This window comes from Macaca mulatta, chromosome 8 (genome assembly GCF_049350105.2).
Source record: "Macaca mulatta isolate MMU2019108-1 chromosome 8, T2T-MMU8v2.0, whole genome shotgun sequence".
Classification (NCBI taxonomy): Eukaryota; Metazoa; Chordata; class Mammalia; order Primates; family Cercopithecidae; genus Macaca; species Macaca mulatta.
Genome location: NC_133413.1, coordinates 129,944,159 through 129,968,838, shown reverse-complemented (window position 1 = coordinate 129,968,838; position 24,680 = coordinate 129,944,159). Strand labels below are relative to the sequence as shown.

General features: G+C 39.5%; 1 protein-coding gene across 16 annotated transcripts in view; it reads left to right on the top strand.

Annotated features, from left to right (window-relative positions):
- ENPP2 (ectonucleotide pyrophosphatase/phosphodiesterase 2) overlaps positions 1-24,680 on the top strand; it is a 124,924-nt gene that overhangs the window by 68,965 nt on the left and 31,279 nt on the right. For 8 of the 16 annotated variants that reach the window (XM_028852886.2, XM_028852884.2, XM_028852885.2 and 5 more), the window contains exons 9-14: positions 4,401-4,456; positions 11,290-11,355; positions 12,000-12,072; positions 16,683-16,838; positions 18,847-18,955; positions 22,064-22,189. In XM_028852886.2, the coding sequence (XP_028708719.1) occupies positions 4,401-4,456; positions 11,290-11,355; positions 12,000-12,072; positions 16,683-16,838; positions 18,847-18,955; positions 22,064-22,189 (586 nt within the window). The remainder of the gene's footprint in view (positions 1-4,400; positions 4,457-11,289; positions 11,356-11,999; positions 12,073-16,682; positions 16,839-18,846; positions 18,956-22,063; positions 22,190-24,680) is intronic. The other 8 variants (XM_077943964.1, XM_015145919.3, XM_015145920.3 and 5 more) reach the window with 1 other exon arrangement.

Here is a 24,680-nt window from a genome sequence, read left to right as displayed (position 1 = left end):
CTAACCTCTTTTTATCTGTTTTATTGTCCTGATAAAGGGACATTTCTTTTCAGGAACATTTAACCTATTCTTTATTCTGTCGTTTCTTTTCCATATACTACTGTAGACCTGCAGTTTTTTTCTCCTTGTACTGTATCCTAATGTCCCTAGTTAGGGCGAGATCTGCTTACCTGGAGCCTTTGCTTACCAGCCTCTTATTTTTCTTCCAAATTTCAGCTGAAGTGTCTGTCCCCAGGAGGCCTTCCTTCCCTCAGCATTTCCAGCTCTGGCTAAGCAAAGTGACTCTCCTTTGGGCTTTTATATTTTTTCTATCATAAATTTGACAACCTCTTATTATTATTATTATTTTTTTGAGACAGAGTTTTGCTCTGTTGCCGAGGCTGGAGGGCAGCGGCACAGTCTTGGTTCACAGCAACCTCCACCTCCCGGGTTCAGGTGATTCTCATACCTCAACCCCCTGAGTAGCTGGGATTACAGGCACGTGCCATCATGCCCAGATACATTTTTTTGTGTTTTTAGTAGAGATGGGGTTTCACTATGTCAGCCAGGCTGGTCTCGAACTCCCAACCTCAAGTGATCTGCCTGCCTTGGCCTCCCAAAGTGCTGGGATTACAGGTGTGAGCCACCATGCCCGGCCTGACCACCTCCTTTTGAAGTTGGTTATTCACAGGTCTGCTTTACCCTGTGGGTCCCATGCAGATAGGGACTTGGTGTATTTCTGTTCTGAAGACCCAATCCAGAGCCTGGCTTTGCTGTTGTGTTTTGGATGGAAATGTTCTTTGCTTCCTTCAGGGGCGTGTTTTGCCCGTGCTTCCCCTAGGGTAGGTGGGCTTAAGGACAGCCCTCCATCTCAGCCTCAGCAGCTCCTGGCCATATGCCAACAGCTTCCTCACTCACCTCCTTCTGGCCCTAATCACGTGGAAAGCAGCTGCATCGGGCCCCAGTCTCTTCTGCTGCTTCCCCCAACCCTCACATCCTTAATGTGTTCTGATTCTCAGCAATTGATCTGCTGAACCAAGTCCCCCACCCATCCCCTGGTCTCCTAGAATTCTGTTTATCCTAGCTCAATGCTTTTGAATGCAAAGGAATGATTTTCCCTCGAGGAACTGCTAGAAAGACTACACTAGTAGTTTATGTTTTTTGAAAAAATGTTTTTGGCTAATATTTTTCTTTTTCCAAACTTCTCCTTTTCTCCCAAAGCTACATGCTGAATCTGAGAAAGTGTTGAATTTCATATTTAACCCACTTGGTTCCTGTAGAGGAAGCTTTTTTGATTCCTGATAAATAGCGTATCACAAGATACAATATCATTCCCATTTGTCCCCTTTTCACAAAGCAGCATCTAGGACACAAATGTCGAAAGCTGGGCCTCCTGATAAAGGAAAGCAATGCAGGGAGTTTTGGGATTAGAGGGAGAAAGCCCAAACCCAGTGTTTACTTAAGCTTATTTTTTTAGCTGTGTGATTATTATTATTATTATTTTTTAAAGACAGAATCTCGCTCTGTCATCCAGGCTGGAGTGCAGTGGTACGATCTCAGTTCACTACAACCTCTGCCTCCCAGGTTTAAGCGATTCTCCTGCCTCAGTCTCCTGAGTAGCTGGGATTACAGGTGCCCATCACAAGGCCTGGCTGATTTTTGTATCTTTAGTAGAGACAGATTTCACCATGTTGGCCAGGCTGGTCTCAAACTCTTGGCCTCAGGCGATCCACCCTCCTCCGCCTCCCGAAGTGCTGGGATTATAGGCATGAGCCACTGCACCTGGCCTGATTTTTTTTTTTTTTTAAAACCACCCTTTGAAGAAATTTATATTGCATTCAAATTCGAGAAATTTTAACACTTATATCTCTGAATTAACAAGGAACCAGGAATCTTCTCTCTCTCTTTTTCATAACCTTATCCGCTTGTATTCACTTTTCTTTTCTGGACCAATATTTTAGTGCCTTTTTTTTTCCTCCCCTTGGGAAGAAAATGTGCTTTTCATTTTAAGTATTTTATCTTTTTTGTTCACTTTTTATACTTTTCTGATCATGCTCTCAATTTTCTTTTTGAAAATGTGGTCAACCTGACTTTTACCAGGAATCAGGCAGAATTTTTCTGCTTTTTGATTTTTTTTAGAAGAAATACAAATTTTACCTTTAAATTGCCTCCATGGTTTACACTGTATGCTTCTAAGACACACTGCTTTTTAAAATTGGTTAGTTTTTTTTTTCTGATTACAAATAAGTTGATTGTCACTGTAAAATTGTTGGAAAGTACAGAAAAATATAAAGAACAAATGATCTTAATTTTGCCATCATAATAATTTTAACATACCCTGTCATTTTCACTCTGAATGCTCCTTCCTTTTGACACTATTAAGACCTCTTCAGTGATCTTTTTTCCCTGAGGATTACTGAGTTAAATTAACTCTCAGAGCTTCCTGTCGCCCTGATAATGCCACCATCAGCATGTATTCTACAGTATAATATTTGAAAGTGCAGGGTCATTATTTGACAAATTTGTATTAAACAATTGTTTTCCTTTAGGAAACTCCACATTAATCTTAAATTTCATAGATGCCAAGTATTGCCTAGTACAATCTCCTTGGAAATAGCAAGGCAGTACATCTAGGAAGTTGTTTGGATATTGAATGTGCTAAGATTGTGTATGTGCAATTAAAATAAGTATGAAAATAGATCGCTTAATATAAGGAACTGGCCTCTTTGGGAACCGGCATGGTTTTACAGTGTGTCCAGCATTTCATTTGAGCTCATCTTCTTGCTGGTGGAGGTGCTGGAACAAGAATGAATGAAAGTCCAGGACACATTCTGAACCCTGGTTGGGCTGGGGTTCCTGGAGGATGCCAGAATTTGTCTTTAAAGTAGAAAGAGCTTTGGACTAAATGGAGTGAAGGGCTGTCAGAGCAATCTGAGACTCTTACATCTCCGAACATCCCAGGGAACCAAAAGTCTGGCCAAGAAGGTCTGGTCCCTCAGAGCCATGTGAATAGGATGAGGTCCCTACCTCTCCCAGGCTGATGAAATTCACCAGCAGCTCAGAACCCACAGACTGAAGAGTGCTCTGTACATTCTCCTGCCCCATCCCTCATTTGCCAGCTACAGTAGCTGTGAGTTTGGGGCTGAGGATTTCTAGAGGCTCCAAGGGGTCTGGAACCCTTTTCAAGCTTTCCCAGGGCAGGTATCCCAGATGATTGTGAAACAATGGCTAAGCTCCTGGATGTTCTCCACCTCCCAGTTACCCATTTCCTGAAAAAATACGTTGTCACTCTTTAAGGATACTCTGAAAGGCTGGAGACAATGAAACCAGAAAAGGGATTGGCTATAGTTCCCAAATCATTTTTGTTTTGGTTTGAGGCAAACCACAGTTCTCTCTCTTATTTGCTTCTATTCTCTTTCCTTAAGTGAGGGGGTTTCTTCTCATAGACTTCTGTTCAGTGGGACACTTGCCATCTTAGGCTGTTTTTAATGTTACTAGAATAACTGGATTATTTATTTCCATTATTGCATAACAATAAAGACGGAAATTTATCGAGTGTTTGCCAGATGTTAAGACACTGGTTTAAGGACTTTAAATGTATTAACTCATTAAAGCTTAGAATAATCCTATGTGCTAGATAATATCATTTACATTGTAAAGGAAACAGAAACACAAAGATATTAAGTAACTTGCCAAAGGACTACATGGCTGGTAAGTGACAGAAACAAGGCTTAAAATCCAAGCTGTCTGGTTGCAGAGCCCAGGTTCTAAACTCCTATATCTTATGCCTCCCCAATAGCACACGGTGTAAAGAATATTTTAAAAACCTTAATGAAGTGCTTGGTTCACTTAACTTATTCTAGGAACTCTCGTCTAAAATAATATTTACTAAAAGGCTAGGTAAAAGATACAGGAAAAATCAAAATTAAAAATTAGCCTTCTTCCCCCTTCTCATTCATCTAGTTTAAACTAAAACAAGACAAAGAGGGTTCCAAAATTCTGACATCTGGGTGCCAAATTGGGGCAGTCCCTGAGTCTATCAATAGTAAAGGAAACATATGGCTCATTCTTGGGTCCTTTGATGAGCAGAATTCTGCTGCGTCAGTTAATTGTTCAAAACGATGATCAGAAAAGACAGGTACAGGAGAGAGGCTTTTGAGATAAAATAAGAGTTTTAAAAATATGTCACTAGAATCATAGCAGGAGCTTTTGAGAGCTTTTGCAGAGAATATATTGAATAATATTTGTGGAAATAATGATTCTGACTTCCAGATGTGAAAATAAATGGTTGCAAAGAATGGGAAATTTATGTTGGGGTGTGAGTGGAGTATAAGATATCTGATCTAATGTGTTTTAAAAACTTTTTCTTTTTTGACCAACACTCAGAACACATTTTAAGCCGCTTATATTTTCCTCATTAGCTATGGATTACAGCCACCAAGCAAGGGGTGAAAGCTGGAACATTCTTTTGGTCTGTGTAAGTTACCTTTATTTTGTCAATGTTTATAAAATGACAGCTGTGACTCCATTTATAAAACATCAATTTAGTTTTTATTTTGTTTCAGTTAAATGTGAAAATATAGAATTTTTGAATATTTACTAATTCAAAATAACCTTCCAGGTGTTTTTTTTTTTTTCCCTGAGGTCCTCTCTCTGTGCCTCATCCTACCTTCTCTTTCTCCTCTAGCTCTCCTTTTTTCCATCCTGTCTCTCTCTCTCTCTTTTTTTTTTTTTTTTTTTTTTGAGACAGAGTCTTGCCCTGTTGCCCGGGCTGGAGTGCAGTGGCGTGATTTCGGCTCATTGCAACCTCGGCCTCCCGGGTTCAAACGGGTCTCCCCTCAGCCTCCTGAGTAACTGGAATTACAGGTGCCTGCTACCACTCCCAGCTAATTTTTTGTATCTTTAGTAGAGACAGGGTTTCACCATGTTGGCCAGGCTGGTCTCAAACTCCTGACCTCATGATCCGCCCGCCTCTGTCTCCCAAAGTGCTGGGATTATAGGCATGAGCCACTGTGCCCGGCCCCATCCTCTCTTAACAGAATGTAAGTAAGATGGTCTCTCCTCCTTCTGGATGTCCTTTAGATTTTTCTATTCCTGTCTGTAGGTTTTTGGTAACTTGCCATCTAGGACATGCATATTTCTCTTAGACTGTTTATGGCAGTGGCTTTCCTTATCATTTTCTATAAATATATGAGAACATATTATATTTATTTTGGTTCACAACTTAAAAAAATCTAGATGATCTCAGGCCTCTGGGGAGCCTATGGAGTGGTCTAGAGATTGAAAGTTCCAGACAGGAGACTGAGGGGAAGCCTCTATTTTCACTTCATTTTCCCACTGAACTCCAGGATTTTTCTAATAAGAAAATGGAGCTCCTTCCCATCCCTAAAGAAGTGATGGGGGATTAAGGAGTTAATGTTCATAAGCCTTAAGATGAATCTTACCTAATAAAAGTATCAACATGTTGATGATTTTTAAGGTTCCTTAGTAAGAAAAGGAATCTGTTTCAACTTTCACGGGGATTTTGTTCCCACTGAGATGTTCTTTCCATCTTTTTATTTTTTTTTTTAAACCACCTAAAGCTGTTTCCATATTTGCCTCTATGCCTAACAAAAATCTGACTATTCTATAATAGCAGTGTGCTGAGAGCCATCGCAGGCTCAAATTAATCCAGAATGGTACTGTCTATATTCTCTAAAATCAGAAATAAAAGTAGCTTTTTCAGATTTGAAGGGCTAAACTGAAATCGGATTTGGTGATTTGAATCTAGCACAGAGCGTCTCTTTAAAAGATTTCTTTCTTTTTTTTTTTTTTTCTAAAGAGGTTTCTGAGTTGAAAAGTAAGTGTAGGTAGGTTAGAAATGATACTGCTTAATATAAACAGCATGTTGATTTACCAATGTTATCCTATGCCTGACATTTCTTTAACTCTTGACTGTCATAGATGCTTATAGAAGTAATTTCTTCTGCTCTGTAACATATTTGCCTGGCAGAATGGAGAGTAGCCAACAACATAATTAATACTGAGTCCCCACCTTTGCCCCCCTGAAACTGCTGCAAAGCCTCATTGAAAAGGCCCAGTGTTCTGGTTTTGAATGGCAATTTTCTCCACCCATTTGAAACCACTTATAAGAAGGTGGCTTTTGTATGCTCCAAAGATGTCTGTAGCTTTCATTTGCTTCTCAGACTATTATTTTATCTCTGTATCCTGAAAGTGACTTGGATTCATTTTTTTTCCCTTTTTTTTTGAAGCATTTTATAACTTTAAAAAATAAGATCACACTTTCAGTTAGGAGAATATATATGTCAAGGAAATCTACACAGTGTATATTCTGAAAACTTAAAAAAATTTAGAACCTGATTCAAACCATAGACTTAGACTTTGAAGGCCATATTTTTAACATGGTTCTGTACTGCAACCTAGAATTAGTCTTGCTTTTTAATGATAGTATTTCATTCCGAAATAATCTTCGGCTGATGCTCCATTCTTTTGTGCCAATTCATGTTCAAAGACAGTAATTCCCACTATGTATGATTGTTTACGTTGATTCTCATCCCAGCTTGGCTGCTTATTAGATTGGTGACCTTGGACTAGTGATTTAATCTCTCAACAAATCCATGTCCTCATCTTCAAATAAAAGTTATAGTATCTTCGGCCGGGTGTGGTGGCTCACACCTGTAATCCCAGCACTTTGGGAGGCTGAGGCAGGCAGATCACCTGAGGTTAGGAGTCGAGACCAGCCTGACCAACATGGAGAAACCTAGTCTCTCCTAAAAAAAAAAAAAAAATTAGCCGGGTGTTGGGGCGCATGTCTGTAATCCCAGCTACTCGGGAGGCTGAGGCAGGAGAATGGCTTGAACCTGGGAGGCAGAGGTTTTGGTGAGCTGAGATCATGCCATTGCAATCCAGCCTGGGCAACAAAAGTGAAACTCTGTCTCAAAAAAAAAAAAAAAAATATATATATATATATGTATATTTATATATATAGTATATATTTATATATGCATATTATATATAGTATATATATTTATATATGTATATATAAAATACATATATATATAGTATCTTCATCATGGGATGTTGCAAAGATGCAATGAGCTAACATATTTAAAATGCTTATGCCAGGCATGGTGGCTCATGCCTGTAGTCTCAGCACTTTGGAAGGCTGAGGCAGGTGGATCGCTTGAGCACAGGAGTTTGAGAACAAGCTGGGTAACATGGCAAAACCCTGTCTCTACAAAATATACAATAATTAGCCAGGCATGGTGGCACATGCCTATAGTCCCAGCTACTTGGGAGGCTGAGGTGGGAGGATCACCAAGCCCGAGGAGGTTGAGGCTGCAGTGAGCTGAGATGGCACCACTGCACTCCAGCCTGGGCAACAGAGTGAGACCCTGTCTCAAAAATAAAACAGGCTGGGTGCGGTGGCTCACGCCTGTAATCCAAGTACTTTGGGAGGCCGAGGTGGGTAGATCACGAGGTCAGGAGATTGAGACCCTCTTGGCTGACACAGTGAAATCCGGTCTCTACTAAAAATACAAAAAATTAGCCGGTGGTGGTGGGTGCCTGTAATCCCAGCTACTGAGGAGGCTGAGGCGGGAGAATGGCGTGAACCCGGGATGCGGAGCTTGCAGTGAGCCGAGACCACACCACTGCACTCCAGCCTGGGCGACAGAGCGAGACTCCGTCTCAAAAAATAAATAAATAAATAAAACAAATAAAATGCTTATTAGGGTACTGGTACATAGAGAATAACTAATAAATGGTATTTGTTTTCTTATTCACATTCTGTCTTTCAACATTGACTAGACAAAGGCTATATGTGTCTTAAGGTAATTTGCTCCCCTTTACGAGTAAATACTTAATTTAGTCTTTTTTTTTTTTGACCATGTCTAATATACTTGGTCTCACGACAAATTCTCCATCAATCAGTGGTGGTGAAGACAGCAACATGTACCCTATTTCTTTTTTTGCTCTTTCTTGGTCAGATTTATTTGTGCTGTCTGTGTATGGTATTTGAATATCTGAAACACTGTTGGCTAAGGGCCATGTCCTTTTGGTCTCTGAGGCTATTTCATAAAGATAACCTAGAACTCCTAGGAAACTTAGGGACGACCTTGCCCAACTCCTCATTTAAGAGATTAGAGGCCGGGTGTAGTGGCTCATGCCTGTAATCCCAGCACTTTGGGAGACCGAGGCGGGTGGATCACTTGAGGTCTGGAGTTCAAAACCAGCCTGGCCAACATGCTGAAACCCTGTCTCTACTAAAAATATAACAATTAGACGGGCATGGTGGCAGGCACCTTTAATCCCAGCTACTTGGAGGCTGAGGCAGGAGAATCACTTGAACCGGAGAGGTGGAGGTTGCAATGAGCCGAGAGAGCAAGACTCTATCTCAACAACAACAAAAAAAAAAAAAAAAGAAAAAGAAAAAGAGAGAGAGAGAGATTAGAACACTAAGGCCTAGAGACGTTAAATGTTGCACCTAAGGTCAGAGGTAGAATGGCTACTCAGACCTCCAGCATCCTCATCGTATTCTCTTAACACAAACACAATCAGCCCCTGCCCAGAAAAGAATAATAGCTTGCTTATCTTTCTCCAAGCAAAACGGCGACTCCTCCATAATAGTGTTTTTGGTAGGAATATCTTTATTTATGTTTACACAAATGCCTTAAACCCAATATACCCTTAACAAATATTTTGTGAATGACGATATCATCTCCGTGGACCTATAAATTCAGTATATAACAATAAAAGCTAACATTTTTCTAAACCCTTTCTATGTGCCCAGCACTATTCTAAATGCTTTAGATGTATTCTCTTTTCAACTTCACAACAACTTTATGAGATAGGTACTACTATTATTGTCCTCGTTTTCCAGAGGTATCAAAAGTTTAGATAACTTGCCTAGTCTTATCACCAGCATTTGCTGGAGTCAGGATTCAAACCCAAGCACTCTGGCCTCATAGCTGGCGCTTTTAATTCCCTGTCTACCATTGTTCAAGTACCCCATCCAACGAGGGCATTCAGGGGTGAGCATTCTGAGCTTGACACAGATTCTGTTAGTTTGTATTTTTCCATTAGTATTAAAAGTGGATTCATTAGGGCCCCATTTCTGTGGCTTAACACCAATTACGTAAAATAAAGCAGGTTTTAGGCAGGTAGTGAAATAAGGTAAAATGAAAAGGCTCTGGCATTCCCTCTTTTTTTTTTTTTTTAACTTAGGAAAGAATTCAAAGTATGCAATTATTTTGCTTAGATACAAAGGATTTCTAAAGCTGAAGAATTAAATTCCTTAAGTGATTAACCTAGCTTTGCTCTGCCTATTTCTAATTCAATTACAGGATATAATGGACAGGGTCACATTTATCCAATAGCATTGGGATATGTTTAAATTTGGACTCATTTTATGGCACACATGATTTTCTGGTCTTGTGTGATAGTTCCAGAAAGAGAGGATGCCTGGGGAATGACAAATCTCTGTAAGCTGGATGGTGATGGGGGAGGCAGAGAGACCACTTGATGAGAGCCCCTGCTTGAGGATTTATCGTTCTCCCAGCTCTCTCACTGCTCATGTCCACTGAGAGTAAAAGTTTAAATGGCTCACCAATGTTCCACAATAATTTTTCCTGACCACATTTAAACTTGTGCTTTAGTTTGAATTCATCACAAACATGCCTCTAAAGCCTGGTCTTGGATGGGGGAGTGAAAACGCATTTTGAGGTCCCTGTTGGGAAAGAGTGGATGAATTTCCCCTGACTAAAGCTATCTCTCAGCTTGTGAGCATCTTAATATAACTCAGCCTGGGATGCAGTACTGTCATGTTAGCTGCGAGCCCTTAGAGCCCTTAAAGCTAGTGCCAGACTTAGGGTAATTATATTTCAACAGAGGAAAGAAACTTAAACACAAAAGTCATTGTGGATGAAGATTATACCCTTTTTGTCAGTCTCTTAATTATATGTGCCTGTTCTTTTTTTTTTTTTTTTTTTGAGACAGAATTTCACTCTTGTTGCCCAGGCTGGAGTGCAATGGTGCAATATTGGCTCACTGCAACCTCTGCCTCCCAGATTCAAGCGATTCTCTTGCCTCAGCCTCCCAAGTAGCTGGGATTACAGGCATGTGTCATCATGCCTGGTTAATTTTGTATTTTTAGTAGAGATGGGGTTTTGCCATGTTGGTCAGGCAGGTCTTGAACTCCTGACCTCAGGTGATCTGCCTGCCTCGGCTTCCCAAAGTCCTGGGATTACAGGCATGAGCCACTGCACCCAGCCTATTCTTGGTAGATTTTTATAGAGCTGCAAGAAAATGGCAAGAATACCTTCCCTAACCCATTATTTTATAGAGGAAGAACTTCAAGTTTCAGGTTAGGTAATATTTCTTTTTTTTTTTTTTTTTTTTTTTTTTTGAGACGAAGTCTGGCTCTGTCACCCAGGCTGGAGTGCAGTGGCGCGATCTCGGCTCACTGCAAGCTCCGCCTCCCGGGTTTACGCCATTCTCCTGCCTCAGCCTCCCGAGTAGCTGGGACTACAGGCGCCCGCCACCTCGCCCGGCTAGTTTTTTGTATTTTTTAGTAGAGACGGGGTTTCACCGTGTTAGCCAGGATGGTCTCGATCTCCTGACCTCGTGATCCGCCCGTCTCGGCCTCCCAAAGTGCTGGGATTACAGGCTTGAGCCACCGCGCCCAGCCTGGTTAGGTAATATTTCTAGAGTCATACTGTTATTTAGGGGGAGAATGATGACCAATTATGATCATTAATAAAAATATGTTTTTAAAGAACTTACTGTGTCTTAGGCACTGGACATGCCCTTTCCTTGTCTTGTTTCATTTCATCCTTACAACCAAGCTGTACAGTATCCTTTGTTGTTAGCTTTATCTTACCGATGAGTAAACTGAGACCAAGAGGTCAAGAGAGGTCACACTGCCAACAAGAGGCGGATTGGGGATGTAAGTACTGACCCCTTTATGGCCACAGCTAAAGGCTCGACAGAATAAATGACAATGATTCTGAAACCAGGGTCCTCTCTGCTTGTAGTGGAGTTTCTGATTAGCAAGACAGGTTCCTCATTTTGACTGTGAATCAGAGTTTCCAGTGTAGTCTTCTGTGGAAGAGGTTGAGCAACGTAATATGTTGCAAATGGAAATAGTAGTTTAAACGCTAATTCGAAAGAGGGCCTTTTACTACAAATGAAGTGAAAACAGATGGTGGTAAATAGAGAGCATTTGGCCTGGGTGCAAGAGCAAGCACTCATCAGGCTTGAGTTTGTGGAAATGAAACCTAACAACATGCTTTGCTTGCTTTTACCCTCCAGTGTCATCCCTCACGAGCGGAGAATATTAACCATATTGCAGTGGCTCACCCTGCCAGACAGTGAGAGGTATTTGCTTCTCTCTTTCTTCTTTCTTCAGTACATTTCCATCTTAACTTAGAATTGCATGAAACACTAGACTGTGGAATAGAAGCACACCCAATGTTTGGAATTAAAAGTTTTGTGGTTCTTAGCCTTAAGTGTTACTTCCCTAAGAAGGATACAATAGACTTTGGTTATTGGGTCCATTTAATTACTGGATTACTGCAGCTATTAATTCTGTCCACTACAGCAGAGCCGAAGGAAGTTTCTGGCTTTGATAAATGAACCAGTAGCATCCCAAGGATTGCAGAAGTATTGAGAGAGACGCTTGTCTGTAATGGAGTTAGTTGTTCTTTCAGGCTTCGGATTGCACAGCCCATGTGAATTACCACCAGGCTCTGTTACCTTGAGGGTCAAGGACCCGAGTACATGTTCAAGTTTTCCTTTGTGACTTTTGAGTCCTGAAGGTGGTTCCAGGCAGTTACCACAGATGGGGTGGTGGTCATAGAAGCAATAGGAAAAAAAAAAAGTTTTCCATGCTAATATGAGTAGTAGTTAAAGGATAAATTAAATTTGAGAACATTTTTTAAAAGTGTGTTTTTTAAAAATATGTGATATTTTTTGTTACATGTGGTTTAGGAGAGATTCTGAACCTTCCAATTTTCTTATAGGCCTTCGGTCTATGCCTTCTATTCTGAACAACCTGATTTCTCTGGACACAAATATGGCCCTTTCGGCCCTGAGGTTAGTGGTTTAGCATCTGCCTGAGAAGAACCTTTGGCCCTGGGCTACCTGACCTACTGACCTTATTTCAGGATTTGTATAAAGTCTGGACTGATGTTTGTATCTACAAGGTTTACGCAAAGTCAAATAACTACAGGACTAAAAATAATTTTTTGAAAATCTTAAAACTACCCGTTTCTCTTATAGGAGCTTCATTTCAGATTGCTTTGATATTTAAGTAATAATATATCCTGAACTTGATGTTAACAGGAAATGGGGTATATTCTAGTCTTGTGGGCGTCAGTTGGAGGGTGAACAGTCAGGAAGGGTTGGCATTTGCCTTCAATGGGATAGGCATGGAAAAAAATCTTGAGATGAAACCTGCAATACAGAACATTGTAAATGAATTTCAGCACCCTTAAATGATTAGGCAATTTAGAGAGGGTAGATCAGCTCAGCGGCTCCAATAACCTTAGCAGATATAATCCAGTCAATCTGGCATAAGTTATGGTAATGGACTCTTTTGAATTTAATACATTTTGGCAGAGATATATATACTGTGAAATTGTCACCACACTCAAGATATGAACATATTCATCATCCCCCAAAGTAACGTAAATTCTCGAGAGAAATATACCGCTAAATGAATCTGCTTATTCAGAGCAGGGTGAGTTTTTTTTAAATTTTTTTTGAGATGGAGTATTGCTCTACCACCTAGGCTGGAGTGCAGTGGTGCGATCTTGACTCACTGCAACCTCTGCCTCCCAGGTTCAAGTGATTCTCCTGTCTCAGCCTCTCAAGTAACTGGGATTACAGGCGTGCACCACCATACCCGGCTAATTTTTGTATTTTCAGTAGAGCCAGGTTTCTGCCATGTTGGCCAGGCTGGTCTCAAACTCCTGACCTCAGGTGATCCACCTGCCTTGGCCTCCCAAAGTGCTGGGATTATAAGCATGAGCCACCACACCCAGCCGAGGGTGACATATTTTTATCAGAGACTCAGCCATCATCGTGGAAGGCAATCTGTAAGGTAGTATCCAGTATAATTTCAAATTCAGAAGGTGGGAAAGGAATGGCTAGAAACGTTCCCACATTTCAGCATAGATAGTAAAAAATACGATGGAGTTTGCAAATCTAAACTTTTACGTATTTTTAAATATTTAAGTAGCCTAGTAACCCATAGCATACTGCTGACTATAATTACGTTCATTGTTTTCAGATGAATTAGAGATAAGGTAAACATATCTTGCTTTAAGTATTTTTGACAAATTGCAGCATGTAACCAAGGAGTCATAAGTGTTTCTAAATGCTTTGACATCAATACAGAGGTGATTTATTTAAGCACTAGTAACTAATAGCTACGTAAAACCATTCTTAGTTTGTCTTAAATCATTAAACTTATATAAGTCAGATGCTCTTTTTCTGTCCCTTTGAAGTTTAACTCGTCTTGTATGATTGTGAAACACAAATGATAAAATGAGATAAACATCTGCATGCACGATGCCAGTAAACAACACCTAAGGAAGAATGGCTGTTTTATCTTTAGGATGACTTTCTTGGAGATTCACCTAAAGGGAACAAAAGGAACCACATTTTATCAAAATGTTCACAAAACAAAACAAAACACCTAAGCAGTTCCATGTTCCCTACTTAAAAGTTTGACTTCTTGGGTAATAATATCCCGTCAAAGAACCTGTGGGGTAAGCAAAACAGGGATTGGTATAGCCATTCTTTTAAAAGTAGGACTCTGGTACTTTCGCTTGACTGCTAAGTAGAGAATTTGAAGACAGCACCACAGAACTTTTGACTCCCAGACCACAGTCCCTTCTATGGAACCATTTAACCCTCCTTCAGTCCAGGAGATAAGCAAAGTGGTCAGTTAATAACTATGTTCAAATTATATAGAACATTTTATTTATGGCAAAAGTTGGCTTTTAATAATACAAGTGAGGTATAACTCAAACTTTAAAAGTTATATGGCTTGATGATAAATGTTCTTAATCAATAAACATCTTTAGGTTTCTAATACGTGTAGTTCAGTTACAATTACATGCATGAAAGTATATGTTTGTGTGAATTAAGAAACAAACACGTTTTTTTGAAAGTACTGAGTAGCACTAAATGAAGCAGGATACAGGATGCTTTAATTTCCTATAATAATTTTTCTATGCCCAGGGTTGCTCATAAATATATAAACAGAGATTTTTCCTATAGTACCTTTGAATTAAGAGTTGAAAGTACTCATGTTATGTTTTTTTTCAGTATTACTACTTCTTGCAGCTAGGGTATTTTCATATGTCTACTGGGTAAACTCATCCATCCCTCATTCCAATTGGGTATCTTGGAGTATATCTTCAGTAATGGTAATCTGATAACCTGGTCATTTTCTTCTCATAAGGGAAAGGATATTTTCAGATTTCAATTATTTCTCATCTAGTTCTAGGAATCTTATTTTAACTGAAAGAAAAACAAAATTGTTTACACTTTTAAAACATGAAACCAAAGCAAGTCAGCAAAAGTTCTCTTCTATTGTAAGCTAATTGTTTTATATACCTATGTATCCTATATGCCTACCTATATATCATTATTTACACTTATTATACATGAAAAGATTATAACATACTGGTTGAAAGATTATTTTAAAATCAGTAACATATCTTTTACATGTAAGAAAATAACATATTTGAAATTTCATTGAAATGATTTTCACTAGCAAAATGCTATATGCTACAATAAGATGAATTCCGTTGAAATTTGTGCTTTATTTGCTAAATATTTGAGTACACATTTTTTCAGGATGATTCTCAAAAGCTATTAAATGAGATGACCAAACATTGAGCTAATAGCTTCAAGAAATGGTGTATTGCTCCTGGTTTCAGAGTGTAATGGTGAATGTTAAAAAATATGCTTGCTTTTGATTATTGGCGCAATCTTTTTCTTTTTGACCTTCTATGCTTTTTCTGTGACCCCTTGTTCGGCTGCTCTTCCGGGCCTAGAGTCAGAGCTTTGGCTGGCTAGTCTCTACCTTCAGATGGCAAAGTATCCTGAAATGCAGGGAAATTTGCACCTGTACCTCCCATCCTCTTAATAACCTCAGGCTAAAATTTCTAAATTCAGGCTAAAGTATGGCTGGTCAGTGAAAACTTAGCTCTCATCTACCTCTAACATTTGAAGAAGGAAATACATGCAATATAATCACTGGATGAAAACCCAGTTTGACTAAACCCTACTCTTCTGCTCCTCTAACCTGCTGCAATCGGAAGGGCTCACCTTTGGAGTCTTTGGAATGTTGAGGTCTCTTGCAAATGGCATAGAGTTTGATGGGCCGACTTGAACGCTAGCAGAATGTATTCAGTGACCATGAAATGGAAAATCTTCTTTTACTTTTGCTGCTTTTCTTATGGAGATTTGCCTAAAACTAGGAGCATTAAAAAACAAACAAACAAAACCAAAGTCTTTGGGGCTGTCTTTTGATCGCTCTAGCGGAGAGAGAGGATGAGACAGAAACAGAAGTGCCTTTGCCGTGGCTTGCCCTGGAAACAGTGAAATCGCATGGCAGATGTTCCCCTTCTTGGATACACTAACATTGTTCCTCCTCCTGCCCCTTCCTGCATCTGAATGGCTCTCAAGACAGTCCTCCCGAGAGAAGTCAGTGAGGTAGACAGCAAGGCTTGCTGCTTTAATTCACCTTTGCACCATCAGCAAATCAGGGGCCTGTTTTTCCTCCAGCATTTGGAAATCCCAAAAGGTTATCTTCAGTTTATGTGTCGACTTTACTGCTCTCTGGATTTTCAAAACAAAATCCATAGCATGCAACTCCCCTTAAAAGCAGGTTTCTGATAGCAAGAGCATAAGTAGACTCTTTCTTGGTCTGTATATACCAAGACAAAAAAGAGATGACTTTTTGATGACTTTTTAGATTTTACCTGATTTTAAAAGAGACTTTAACTTAAAGTTCCTCTGTACTAAAAACCTCAGTTGTCAGTGAGTTCTCTCCTGCTGAAAATCCTGATTTGTGGGAGTACGTTTATGATTAAGGAGGATTGCTTATTATTTATGTTTCATTCCATCCTTGGTTTTAAAATTTTTCACTGGATCCTTGCCAATGAAGGTGACAGTTGCTTTGACATATTTGCTGGCGTGAACAGAAAGATGCCTGTCAGATTCTGAATTGGAAACACTTACATGAACCTCATTGTCATCTTGAAATGACCAAGTGGCTAGTATTTGGCCTACTTTTAAGTTAGTTCTTTATAAATGGAGAGCTTTTCATAACCAAAAACCAGTCTCTCCCTAATGCAGGAGTTATGGAATACAGAGCTTGTCTAATGTCACCTTCACATACATCCACAAATATCAGCCAAAAGAAACCCACATGACTAGATTTTCTTGAATTGGATTCTTGTTCTCAGCGAAGAAGCTGTGACAGCAGCATCAACATCAATTTAGGAGGCTTCTCTCCATGGAGTTCCTCTAAGCATCCATCCCTCATTCCAATTTTTTCTCACTTAAGGAGACTTAGTTATTCTAACTGAGACTCTGCTCATCCCAGATGGGAAAGTGTAAGCTTTATATCTGACTCAGAGGGACAGACGACTTCTGAGTCCAGCCATCTCTATCCGCCAGTACAGGAGAGTAGTTATGGCTCACCTTTTACTCCGGCTAAGAGACCTAAGAGGAAAGTTGCCCCTAAGAGGAGACAGGAAAGACCAGTTGCTCCTCCAAAGAAAAGAAGAAGAAAAATACATAGGATGGATCATTATGCTGCGGAAACTCGTCAGGACAAAGTAAGTTTATCTATTGTTCCAAAGCTTTGTGGCGGGCAGGTCTGAGTTGAAGGTTGCCTTCAGTGCCTTGGTTGGAAAATCGGCTGAGCAAGTTTTAGAAAACTCTGGTGCGTTGACCTTGGCTTTGAGTCCAGAAGAATGTGGTACTTCAGAGGTTAACAGTGATGTGAAGACTGCCTGAACTCAACATGACAGAAAAAAAGAAGTCTTATCCTTTTTTTTTAAAGAGTTAGTTGCCCTAAAAACTAGTATTCACATTTAGGCTGGAGTGACTATTAAGATTGGTTTTGTTTGTGCTTATTCACAGAATCAGTCACATGGTTTGTGGCCCTGGTTCTTGAGAACAACCCTGCAAGGTAAAAGGGAGTATTCTCAAAGCCAATGTGGATTAGAACTCAATAGGAAGTTGGCTTAGATTAGGGGTCTGCAACTTCAGAGATCAGAAAAGGTGTAGATTGTAGAGAAGGAAATAGCTAAGACAGAAAGAAAGAGAAAATAATGGGCGGATAGAGTTGTATGTAATTTCCACAAGTAATGTCTACTCTTCCCAGTATGTTCAGAAGAGCCTGTCAGTTGTTGCTTTTACTAAAACCTTTGAATACCTCTGAGGCAGTATCTTATTTGTGATCCTCTGAACTGATCCCTAATAAGTAGGTTCTGGATTTTACCTGAGTCATCCTGCTGAGTAAAGGAAAATAAGTCATTGCCAAAGATCAAAACATGTTGTGCATTTGGTATTTCTTTATCTAGACAGAGATCTTCAAGGAGAGCATGATTTTCTCGGAAGCAAATACCACTTTGTTCCACACCTATTAGTCCCTTCCGATTATATTACACATCTCTTTCTGAAACTTTCAACTGTGACTTCCTCCTTGGGATAGGACTTGAAATACTGACTCCTGTCATGAAGAATAAAACAAAAGTTTACACCTGATTTCCCTAATGAAATAATAAGAGGAAAGGTCTTGATTCATCTGAGAAGATGCTAGTGGAAGATGATATGTGTCTGAGTAAAAATGATATTCACATCCCTTCTGTTCTTATCTTAATCATCTTGGGTATATGTATGTGACTGTGAGCTAAGCTATAAAATTTCATCTAAATATACTCCCTGTATCTTTCTATTCTTTGTCTGATGAGATGTTTCTTAAAAGTCTTTCCATTGCACAGCTAAAGATGAAAGGGAGACGGAGAGCCTTTAGTATGTGAGAACATTCATGCTGTTAGAAACTTCCATTTGAAGTAAGAAAATGAGAGATGGATAATGTTTCTTAGGCTTTGGAAATGGTCTTCAGGAAAGAATTGGGTTTTCGTATTTTGTTAAAAAGAAGAAACCTTCTAGAACAAACTCATGGTTCATTTCTGTTTAAGTTAGGACTCTTATAGATTCTTGTTTCACTCAAAATCAGCTTTAAAAGAACTAAAGTGAGAAGTAATAATTTATTTCTTAGAATAGGTTCTTCTGTTAAGAATCTATTGCTTTCAGACGCCAACATTTAAATTACTTAGAACAAGATAGATCTCATTGTATTAGTGATATTCTAATTTATTATCCAGTGGAAGGTTATGATTTTAACCTCAGGACAGCTTTGCATTCACTTAGTGTCTATCTTCTTGCCATGGTTCAAAATCTAATGTGATTTCACTTAGGGAACTGTCCATCTGACTTTCTGTCATCAAAACTCTTGGATTTAAAGGATGCTGTCACATTTTAGAAAGTGATTTTATCTCTTACAGAATTTTCATTAACAATATTTTTGACATTTTTATATCAAAGAATCTTTAAAGGGATTGGATGAGGAGAGGTTTTAATTCTCTCAAAAGAATACAAATATAATGTGCTTAGATCAGATTTCCATTAAGAATGGCAGGTAAATCTCCCCAGACAAAGCTCTGCCTCTGGGCCGGAAGTTTTCTTTCCAAAAGGTTCTAGGGGTAGAAGATCTATGAGAGACTGAAAGGGAAAGAAAGAAAACCCTGTGGGGACTAACTTGCTTCTTTTTCCCAGATGACAAATCCTCTGAGGGAAATTGACAAAATTGTGGGGCAATTAATGGATGGACTGAAACAACTAAAACTGCATCGGTGTGTCAATGTCATCTTTGTAGGAGACCATGGTAAAGCTTTGTTTTTTCTTTGCTAATAGGATAGATGGATAATGTTTCTGATCATATTGAGGAAAAGAATCCTTGCCCTTAGAAGCCGAGATTCCATTCTTAACCTCCTTTCCCCTTTCTTTAAGATGGGGATAGAAATCAGGTCATGATTCAAAAGTAGGAGATGACCTGAGAGATCCCTGGGTTCATTTTGATCAAAAGCTGGGACTTCTTATATATTTCTGTTATTTGCAGGAAAGACCTTTCTACAAAAATCTGTCTCTTATTAAAGTGATGCAGACAGTTTCCTTGTGATATTAATAGCTTCTTCTGTGAATGTGACATATCAGGTGATAATCCCCATCCCTGCCAGCCACATCCCCAAAAGGAGCCCATGGAGTTTATATGGTTAAAAAAATACATCCAAATATGATAAAGAAGCAGAGACATAGGATTCTTGTCAGAGAAGTGGCATGTAAGTCAAATGATTTCCCTGAATCCACCGAGGGAAGTCAAGCTCCAAACCAGAAGGCCCTGCTGTGATTCAGATGAGTGATAAAGAGAGGAAGAAGCATTATAGGAAGTAGTTCTTCTAAATCACTTTATGAAGTAGAAAAATTTATGACCAATTCTTTGAGGAGATCAAGAGCATCATAAACATTATGTGACTATAGAGCTGGGTGGGGGGTGGGACTCAGAGACATGCAGACTCAGTTCTAGAGAGTGTCTCCTGTATTCCGGAACTATTAGACTGAAACAATAACGTTGGAATTTGGGGCTTCTCCCTTCTAGCGGAGTTTGGAAGATGAAAATTGGCTGACTCTTTGGCAATTCTGTTAAGAATGGCAGGCAAATCTTCCTAGCTCTGGTCCTGAAGGTCTTTCTAGAATGTCCTAGAAGATCTATGAGAAATTAGAAAAAAAAAAAAAAAAAAAAGCTAAAGGGATTAACTTTCTCCTCTTGAGTGGGTTAGATGTAACCCTTTGCAAAGTCACGCTCCATGCGTTTGGCTTGGTGGAGAGCTACACACAGGTCAGAGAAGTTGGAGCATGCGTCAAAACTGATCCAATTTAAGTTGCCCAGAGGTGTCAAGAGCATTTGCTCACATGCTGGAGCCAGATGTCTTAGTAGAAGGGTCCCAATGAGTCATGTGCTGAGGCATTGTAAAGGTCATGGGTAGGTTAAAACCTTGGCTTATCAGTGTGCAGGCTTCCAAGATGAGCAGATCCATTGGTTTGGGACAACTACAGCACTTCTTTTTTTTTTTTTTTTTTTTTTTTGAGATGGAGTTTCACTCTCATCGTCCAAGGTAGAGTGCAATGGTACCATCTCGGCTCACTGCAACCTCCACCTCCTGGATTCAAGTGATTCTCCTGCCTCAGCCTCCTGAGTAGCTGGGATTACAGGCACCTGCCACCAGGCCCAGCTAATTTTTGTATTTTTAGTAGAGATGGGGTTTCACCATGTTAGCCAGGCTGGTCTCGAACTCCTGGCCTCAGGTGATCTGCCCACCTTGGCCTCCCAAAGTGTACAGCACCTCTTTCTTAAAAGGTGGTATGGTTTAGTGTTTTAGGGCATGGTCTTTGGAGTCAGAATGAATTTTAGTGGAGTTCAAATTGCACTGTGTCACTTAACATCTACATGACACTGTACACCTTTTGTGGCCTCTCCAAGTCTCAGTTTCCTCATCTGTCAGGCGAGAACATTAACACCCCTCCACAAAGTTAGTCTGCAGAGTGAAGACTGATGATGCTTAAGGAGCACTTAGCACAGTGCCTGATGGACTTCAAAAGTAAGGGAGATTTTTCACATTTGGGGTGCCATAAGGGACTGCCTAGAAATAAAACAAATGGGAGAGGCTTTCAGCCCTCTATTAATATGTATTTGGGGACTTTCCCTTCCTGGGCGAACATTGTACTAAAACATAGCAGCTCTTCGTTGCTCTATTTTTCTTCCTAAGGGTTTAACCGTTAAAGTGCAAGATATATAATCTTTATGCTATGTGTTTTTTCTTGCTTTTCATTCCAATTTGTATTAAACAAGGGAAGGTTCTGGATCTGGGATCCCAGGAGGTGATTATTTGAATTTTACCAGATCTGGGGTACTCTGGGTTGTATTTCCTTATTTTAAAAGCTTAGGGCATCCTTTACAGGATATGAATATATGAATATTCTCCAACAGGATTATTTTCCCTGTTAGAGAATATTCATATGTTGAATTGTACTTAGCAATATATTAAAACGTTCCAGGTCATCTCATACATTTCAATAAGGTCTCTAGTAGCCTCCATAGTCTATGATGCTAAGATTTGAGTTTACAACAATGTTTTAAATAAAAGCATTTTGATAAAGGAATTTTCCTTGGTGGGGACACGCAACAAATCTTGGGGTGGAGGAGAAATATTTGTTGTTTTAAAAAATTCCCTACCTAGAACCTTCTTGTGCGTTAGTCGCTAGCTTTCAGTTCTGACTAATTACATTGTTTACAACTTGTTTTCAATGTTATTTTGTTTTTCAGTTTGGGTGGTCATTGGAACTGACATTTTTCTTTCTCATCTCTTGTTGCCAGTATTGTTTTGTCAGTAACATCCAAGGCCACCAGTGGAGACAGTGAGGACTGGTGATTATGTACTCAAGACAGGAGATATATTAGAGAGTTGGAAAATGCCATTTTGTGAGAGACACAGAACTGTATATTCCATTTATGCCTCCCCCAACTGGGAAGAGTTTGAAGCAATCTAGGGTTTTTTTTTTTTTTTTTTTAAAGAATAGATATTTTTCATAAAGACTCTGTAAATAGTTGTGTTTATTGTTGTTGTTGTTGTTTAAATCATGGTGACTTCCTTTGTCTTGCTGTTCTGGCTGCATGACTTAAAATGTAATTGAGGTAATGCATTTTCACCCTTCTGTGCTTGCAAGATGACATGGCTAAGTAAAAGTCTAGAGAAAAGATTATACAGAGAAGCCTTAAAACATTTAAAGTCAAATACAAAAATCTCAAAAGTCAGGGCTCTTCCCACTAAGTTATTGAAAACTAACTAAAGAGATGCCTGTTGTTATCTTTAGTGTCTATGTTAAGATTTTCATTTCAATATTACCTGAAAATACTCTTTTTTCTCCCTCCCTATAGGAATGGAAGATGTCACATGTGATAGAACTGAGTTCTTGAGTAATTACTTAACTAATGTGGATGATATTACTTTAGTGCCTGGAACTCTAGGAAGAATTCGACCCAAATTTAGCAATAATGCTAAATGTAAGTTGATTCTTAAAACATTAAGTGGTTAGAGTAGTAATACAATGGAATAGGTAAAGGCTTGTTTTCTAAAGCTGAAATACTTAGGTAAAAATTCTGGCTCTGCTACCACTTAGCTGAGTGACCTTGAATAAGTCATTTAAACTCTAAGCCTCGGTTTTTTCTTCTGAAAAATGGGAATGATAAATGCTGCAGCTATCTGTAGAAATTAATCTATGCATATTGCTTAGAGTGGTTCCTGGCACATAGTAGCATTATATAAATATTTGCTCTTATTCTTATCATGTGGAAATTGCACTTAGTTTGAAGCATGTTCATGACCGCAAACTTCTGTTTATAAGGTAAGAATTTTTTCAATAAGAAGTTCAGGCTGGTCCTTTATAGCCAAAACTAGAGGATCTGTGTAGGGGTTGGAAGAACCACATTTGGACTGTGAGGGTTCCTAGGAGCCTTGTGGAACAGAGCCCATTCTCTTTGTAAAAATGACCGGTAGAACCTAGTAGGAAAATATATTAAGCCCTTGGGAAATGGCAGATGAAAGATTAGAAATAAAAATGAACAGGAATAATCTTGTCACTTATGTTTTACATGTTCCAGTTATGATCTACCACTGATACAAACTTAATTTGTGGACTAAGATTTTTAGGTGCTGTCTACCCAGCTTTTGAGAAGTCCATAGTTTTCTTGGGGTTATGTCACACTTTGAAAAAAAAATTCTTTAAGGTTTTTAGCCTTGGGATTAAGAAACCATTGACACCAACCTTACAGCTTTGGAAAATTAAGTTTTTCCCTAACTATGTTCCTGAGTCAACACAAATGGAACTGTTCCAAGGTCAGCTCCCGGCAATGTTGTGAAATAAACAAAATGTGGGTGTTTCTGCCCTCTCTCCTCCATGACCTTTCCTGCTCCTGTGTTCTCCCTTTTCTGCCCTCACTTAGACAGGACACAGTCACTATGGCGCCCCTTGATTTTAGTATTTGCACTTCAGGGCTATGCAAAAAAGATTTTCTCTATTTTTAACAGTATTTCTGACATTAGTACATGTAATAGGGAGGTTGGTTTGGAGGGGGAAAAAAAAAACTTCCCATGGCCCATGAAATCATACCTATCAATGATGAAAAGCTTTGAACCTTACAAGGACACTTTCCAATGTGGTTTCATTTTGTGGGAGACAGTAGCATGGGGTGGTGACAGGCACAGATGTCTGGGCTCGTATCTCAGCTCTGCTCGGTACTCACCATGTGAGCGCCCTGTACCTCTGCTTCCTCATTTACAATGTAAGGATTGTTAGGAAGATTAAATAAGAGATTGTGTTTACATAATTTAGATCAGTGCTTAGCACATAGTCAAAGCTATATAAAGTTGGATATGATGATGGTGTCTTAGTCATACCACTATTTCTGAGACTCTGCTGATCCCAGATGGGAAAGTGTAAGCTTTACACACACACACACACACACACACACACACACTTATTTAATCATTTTAATAGCATTGTGTGATAAGTGTCACTATCCCTTTTATAGACAGTAGAAATCAAGGCTCAGAGAGGGGTGAAGGTACTAGCTTCAAGGATGGTGGTTAGTAAGTTGCAGGTCTGAGATTTGAAGCCAGAATAGCTGAACCACTGCCCTTTGTTCACACAAAATGAAGACTGTTAGCCTGAAAAGAATGAGTTCTTCAGAACTGAAGGATTGATGTCCCCAGCATGGACTCCGGCATTGGATATTTCCTAGTAATTCTCTGGGACTTATCTGAGTACATGCTATTTACTTTTCTTCATTATCAAAGACCATGAACTTACTCTGTCTCGTCCCTTTGAGGAATATGATTTATGAGGCCTGGCTTGCTCAGTCAGATTGCTTGAGTGCCAGAGTGCCAACTCCTCCTTCTTCTGAAAACCCATTGGCTTAGTGAGAATTTGAACAGCATTTACCTCCCAGGGTTACTGTGAATGACCAGAGAGAAAGTGCCTGCAAAGCTCTCTCTTTTTTTTTTTTTGAGACGGAGTTTTGCTGAGTTGCCCAGGCTAGAGTGCAGTGGCTCCATCTTGGTTCACTGCAACCTCTGCCTCCCTGGTTCAAGCAATTCTCCTGCCTCAGCTTCCCAAGTAGCTGGGACTACAGGCGCCCGCCACCACGCCTGGCTAATTTTTTTGTATTTTTAGTAGAGACGGAATTTCACTGTGTTAGCCAGGATGGTCTCGATCTCCTGACCTTGTGATCTGCCCACCTCAGCCTCTCAAAGTGCTGGGATTACAGGCGTGAGCCACTGCGTCCGGGTACCTGCAAAGCTCTTATAGAAAGACAGGTACATAGTATGAAATCTATCTGGGCTATTTTTATTTCATTATTACTTATTTGGTTTCCAGTAAGAGATGCAATTAAGGCCAATGGAATACACATTTTAGTTTTGGTTTTCAAGCTTTAGAACTAAGATTCTGAAAATACTCTTTGGAGTCTGTATATGTATACCCCAAGGCAAGTTTAT